This window comes from Macrobrachium rosenbergii, chromosome 53 (assembly GCF_040412425.1).
Source record: "Macrobrachium rosenbergii isolate ZJJX-2024 chromosome 53, ASM4041242v1, whole genome shotgun sequence".
Taxonomy (NCBI): Eukaryota; Metazoa; Arthropoda; class Malacostraca; order Decapoda; family Palaemonidae; genus Macrobrachium; species Macrobrachium rosenbergii.
In genome coordinates, this window is record NC_089793.1 from 8552824 (window position 1) to 8558766 (window position 5943).

A 5943-nucleotide genomic window follows, 5' to 3' on the forward strand; every position below is an offset into this window, starting at 1 on the left:
AAGACATTAACAAGGAAGGAGCATAGCAAAGAGAGTATTTCAAGAAGAAATATGGTGTAAGGAAAAGAACGATATAAGAGGTGACGTATTGGAATCGGGCCAAGAAGTATGAGATTCAAATTTACCAGAGATTTGTGTGATAACGAAAGCAAATAGATGCAAGAAATATTGATTATAGAACAGCATGAGTCGAATTTAATGTCAGGACGCAATTTAAAATTGAGTACATTGTGAGTTGGATGAATGGCTTCGTAGACATCAGGCTGTGAAAAATATGGCCAGTGGTTTAATGAGAGCATAAAGAACACATAAACCACAATTAGGATATTGTTCAGCGAGATTCAAAACGAGCCCCCGGCCCGCCAACAAAAAAAAAAAGAGCTACTATTAAGACCAAGAAATTTCAAAAGTCGACCTCTGGAGTTTGAAGCTAGCCAGGATTCGTTAACTTCGTTAGGCTCTTTCCCTGCGGAGTTAGATTTTACCTGATGGTATAATTGGGAGTTTAACGTTTAATTAAAGCAGAATATGCGATGAAGGGGTCACGCAGCTGACCTGCGTTTTCAGGATCTTGAAGAGAAGGGCTTCATGAAAGTCTAATCTATGTCCTTGGCCTGTTTGAATTTGAAATTCAAATCATCTTGGACAGCGTGATATCCGCACAGTTTACCTAACTTATACGTGTATAGTTATTCGTACATAAATAACAGTAATTTTCATTTGATACAGCTGGTAGTCATAGTTTGAAGAGATGTAGATATTTAACACTCATAAATATTCTTTCACCATGTCACAAGTATCACACTTCTCAATTGCTCCAAAGTTTTTTTTTCGTAGATTTCCTTTTTCTTAAAGTTGTTGAAGATATTGAAAGTTAAAAACTTCATGTCATGGAAATTTAGTTTTGACTGATACATATCATAAGCATTAGTGTATCGTATGTTTAGCTTATAGTGTAATAGAATAGCATTTAATATCGTCATATTTTGCAGGGTGGAGTTTACCGTAGGCAATCGGCCAGTGAACAAGTTTCGTATGATCGAGCGCCATTTCTTCCGAGACAAATTGCTCAAGACTTTCGATTTCGAGTTTGGTTTCTGTATACCAAATTCTAAGAACACTTGCGAACATATTTATGAATTCCCTACCCTACACCCTGATTTAGGTGAGTTCCTCTGTAATCTTTGACACCACACTTCCAAGAAGATTGTTTCCAAACCTTGTAATTATAATTTTCACAGATCCATGCACCGATAAATTTAAATGTACTGTAATGTGCTGACAGTTAAATTCCTAGTGCTAAGATTGGTTAGGTTCAAGTACGTTTTGTATTTGCTTCAGAGCTTCAGAAAGAGTTATTGTTAAAAAGTGATTAGGATTAAATTCATCATTGTCAAGTTGATTTTAACAGGTTTTCTTTCTTTTCCAGCTGAGGAAATGATAAAGCATCCATTTGACACGCGCAGCGACAGTTTTTACTTTGTTGATGACAAGCTGATCATGCATAATAAAGCGGATTATGCATACAACGGAGGTTTACAACAACCACCTTCTCAGTAGCAAAGGCTTTTTCGGTAGTGAATTTTGAGTACTAGAACTGAATCATGACCTTCAGCCAGAAAGCCTCAACAGTAAGACGATTTACTGCACCATCACTCTACCCTTCAAACATTTTTCCACACAAATGAGTTTCATCCTTGACGCCTTTCTTTCTCGTTTTGACTTAATCAGCTTTTTCAGTCTTTTTCTCTGTTTCAAGGAACTTTCAGGTTTTCAGTCTTTCTCTCTGTTTCAAGGAACTTTCAGGTTTTCAGTCTATATCTCTGTTTCAAGGAACTTTCAGGTTACTGTTAACAGTGTTATCATTGTGAGTGATTGGAACTCTGACCTTCATAAACTTATTTTATTTCAACATTGAAACTTCTGTCAAGGTGTTATTCACACAAATTTTACAGACCTGTATATTTTTCCTCAATTTTATGTAACTGCTTACTTACTTTAATAGAAATTTTAATTTAATTTAAAATATCAGCATAATTCACATCTAATTTTTCTAAGTTTTCCTATGTAAATCAGTCCTGCTAAAACACTAAGAAAGAAATCAGGTAACTGTACATTAGGCCTAGGACATATTTGTATGTAACAAATCAGTATTCAGTACTGCACCATTCCCTTATGATTAGCCGCTGCTATCAGTGTAAGGCAGACTGTTTAGTGAGTTTTTGTAGATGCAGTTAATTTAACCCTAAGACACATTTTCCCCAATGAAACACTGCAGAGAATTTGCTAATTCTTCACTGTGGTACACAGACAAAAGTCAATATACTGTTTAGCAGAAATACTATGATAAATGTACTTACGAGTGCACAAAATCTATTTTCTCATATTTTGTGTTGTTGGTCCATAAACTTAAATTTACAAATGTTTACTCAAAACACCAGAGCAATATCCCCAACCACAGAACTCCTCCTCTTTGTTACAAAAGTATGCAAATTAGCAAGGACATTTAATAGAATGCTTGCATTCTGGCATTGGATGCCCACTCTTTATTTTCATAATCAAATATACCCATTATTGTTCCTTAAAAAGATAACATACAAATCTTTGCAGACCGACCTTGGCAGTACACTCCTTCCGACCGCATATTGCCTTTATAAAATAAAACATACATTGCTCATATGTAGTTTTGTATTGTGCTATGAAAAGATCTGAGATAATTTTCTTGTTGTTGCTATTGTGTCTGTGTTTCTTAAACTTTTTCTCATCGTTAGTACGGTTACGTGTAAATGGATAACTGAGTTAACATCGACGACAAATAATTCAGGAAAGTCAATTCCTGTCAGTTTACTTACCCTCTGTCCATCCAGGTATCTTTGATTACAGTTATCACATTAGGTCCATTGGTTTTAAGTACATAGCAATAGTTATACAAATATTTTATTCTACAGACTTGAAAATACTAACAAATTTGCTCATGCGCAGTGACTTGAGCATTTAAGTTAATGAGGCATAGGTACCTTATGAGGTGAATGCACAGATTTTTAAAAATTTAATCTTAGAATTTTGCCTCTCAGTTGTTAATCATAATATATGTGTGATAAAATTATTGTTTTAGATTGCTGTAATTATAAATCTCACCCACCCAATATTCCATTGGAATATGTTTGTGCATACGGATTGCTGTTACAAAGTACTTGATGAAAATACTTTATATTGTCCTTTATATTTTCCTGTACAATTTTTATGCTTATTACAATTCCTTGTTTTCAGTACAAACTGAATGTATCAGTACAGCTTTTGTATGTAAGCAAGCATTGATCTTGTTAATTAAGTACTTGGTTAGAAAGCACAGATACTGTTTTGGATATGTTCCAAGTTGAATAAGGTGCTTGATGCATTTAGGGTTGATGATGATTTTGCAGTATATGTATGTAGACTGTGAGGACAAAGATCTCAAAACTGATACTGTACTATAACGTTTTTTATAGTACTTAACAAAAAGATTCAGCGATATTTGTAACTATTAAGTAGTACAGTATTATGTGACATTATATTCCAGGCTTTATAATCATGAGCTCAGAAGTAAGAAAGCTACAAAAATATTATCCCTCTCCTGCTGTTAAAGTGTGTATTCAGTCCATGTAGTGTTTCAGTGTGATCAACTGTGAATTGTTTAGCCTAACAATTTATTTTGCTACCAAATGAAATCAAAGATGCATTGAATTTGTTTCTTAATTCCATTTAACAGCTTCTGGATTGCTCCATTGGTAGCCTCTTTTACAACACTAATACAAGCACCAAAATGAAAAAAGTCCAGAATTTCTCCATGTGATGACATGCTCATGGTTATAAATATGTTCTGACATGTTTCCTGTTTTTTCTTTACTTACAATTGCTGTTCATGCGGTTGGTGTCTAATTAGTGACAAACCATTTCTATAATTTTTAAAGTAAAAGCTAAGTACTGTACAGTACATTGTAAGTTTTGCTCCAAATTCTTATGTTAATAAAAATGTCAAAACAAGTAAAACTGAAGTCAGTGTTGCTGACAAAGAAGCTAATGGTATGTGATATTACAACAGACTCATTCTTAGTTATTGCAAACATTCCACAAAAGCCAAATGGAAAGGCATATCCCCTTTTGGTAGTACAGGTACCTTCAAGTAAAGGGGCATAAGATGATCCAACTGGTATATATATTCTAAGGAATACACAAAAAAAATACTGAAATGTATAGAGTTCACATTTGAAAGATGTCATTGTGATGGACGTCTAATATGCCAGTGTTCTGGTAGTTGATAAATACCTAATAGTCTAATGTTAATGAAAGCTTAGTATGAAAGCTATTTGACTTTTGTGACAGATGAGTCAGACACTATGTAAGGATTACTAAGACTAACGTTTGTTACTTTGTATAAGAAGTGAATTTCAATACAGTATATTATAAAAGTCAGCTTTGTCATATATTTTGATAGTGATACAATTTTTTTATGAGTGACCTAGTGAAATGGAAGAAATGTATTATAACAGACAAACTAGAAACAAGATAACTTTGCAGATTCTAGCAAACATACCATGAATTGCATAAATATAGATATTAAAACCTGTTATTGTTTTTACAGTGTCTGAAATGCTGTGTTTTTATCTATACCAATGCTTGTGATAAAGGAATATGGCTGTGTTTGCATACTTTCTTCACATGTAGAGTTCTTTATTACAACATAAGTACTACATGAAGGCAGGTTATCCTTCTCTGTCATGTTTTTCATCTAGTGATGCAATGATATAAAAACTTTTTCCATTAAGAACACACACATGAACTGTTTATGGTTGCAAATAACTCTACACTGAACATAGGGTATTAATTTTTTGTGTTTCTAGAAAATTTGTCTAGTGTTCAGGCATCCTTTCTATAATGGTAGTAATTGTTGAGCATTAATAGTATGACTGATTGGTATAGGCTGCAGGCAATTGCCGCATTAAGACTTTATGACATGACCATGCATAAAACTATCCAGCTATTCTCTCAAGTTTTTTGACTGATCGTCACCTTCATGACCAAAACTTTTTAACTGTAGGACACCAGGTTTTTGACAATATGTAAAATTGTGTTCCCAGTCAGAGGTGCTTATGTGACTTATCAGGTGATATAAGTTAACCTTGCTATTTCACCAAGTAAAACTACATGTATAGTGAAAGTTTTACATTATGTTAATATTTTTATTATGTGAAAATGGGTATATTTCTGTTCCCTCTCACTTGCGTCCCAGTAGAAACTGACCTTTGGTAAAGAAACTCATTGTTGAACAAAGATAATACAATTTTGCAGGAATTATCACCTTAGTAGGTGTCATGTTTTCCACTTGCTCATTATATTTGTTATTTAATTTGCATTACAGTGACACAACATTAGGAACTTCTAGTGATGCACTAACAAGAGCAAATGCATATTAATTAGTATTAGATGATTTTGTATGTGAAGAGATTCACTGGGTGTTTTATTTTGATTTGCAATATTCACATGCAATGTATTGTGAAATATATTTATTCATCATGAGTTGTGTTCTTTTGCCATCTTTTTATCATTATTCAATACAGTTAAATTTTATGTACATTGTGGAAAACTATACTTGCAATCATAAAATTAGTATTGGGTTCTATAATTATTGTTTTATACTTATGAAGTTGGATATTTGCATCAACACTTCCAGATTATGAAACATTTTCAAGATATCATTAGATGTAGTGAGAACAGCACCATGGTGTTCTGAAGCCTAGCTTGTACTGTAACAAGCACTGCATCTTCATAATGGGGCCTGAAAGCTGGAAAATGACAAAATCCCAAGAAAAACTGTTCTAGTCATGGTAATTTTAAAGCTTCTCCTCAAGTAAGTAATTAATTCTTTTCATAAGAAGATATTTAATTGGATATAGTCTTAGATAA

General features: G+C 33.3%; 1 protein-coding gene across 1 annotated transcript in view; it reads left to right on the forward strand.

The window, feature by feature from the left end:
* unc-119 (unc-119 lipid binding chaperone) overlaps positions 1-5556 on the forward strand; it is a 133981-nt gene extending 128425 nt beyond the window's left edge. Inside the window, exons 5-6 of the mRNA XM_067096608.1 lie at positions 993-1165; positions 1430-5556. Coding sequence (XP_066952709.1) covers positions 993-1165; positions 1430-1560 — 304 coding nt within the window. The 3' untranslated portion in view covers positions 1561-5556. The remainder of the gene's footprint in view (positions 1-992; positions 1166-1429) is intronic.
* The last annotated feature ends 387 nt before the right edge of the window (positions 5557-5943 follow it).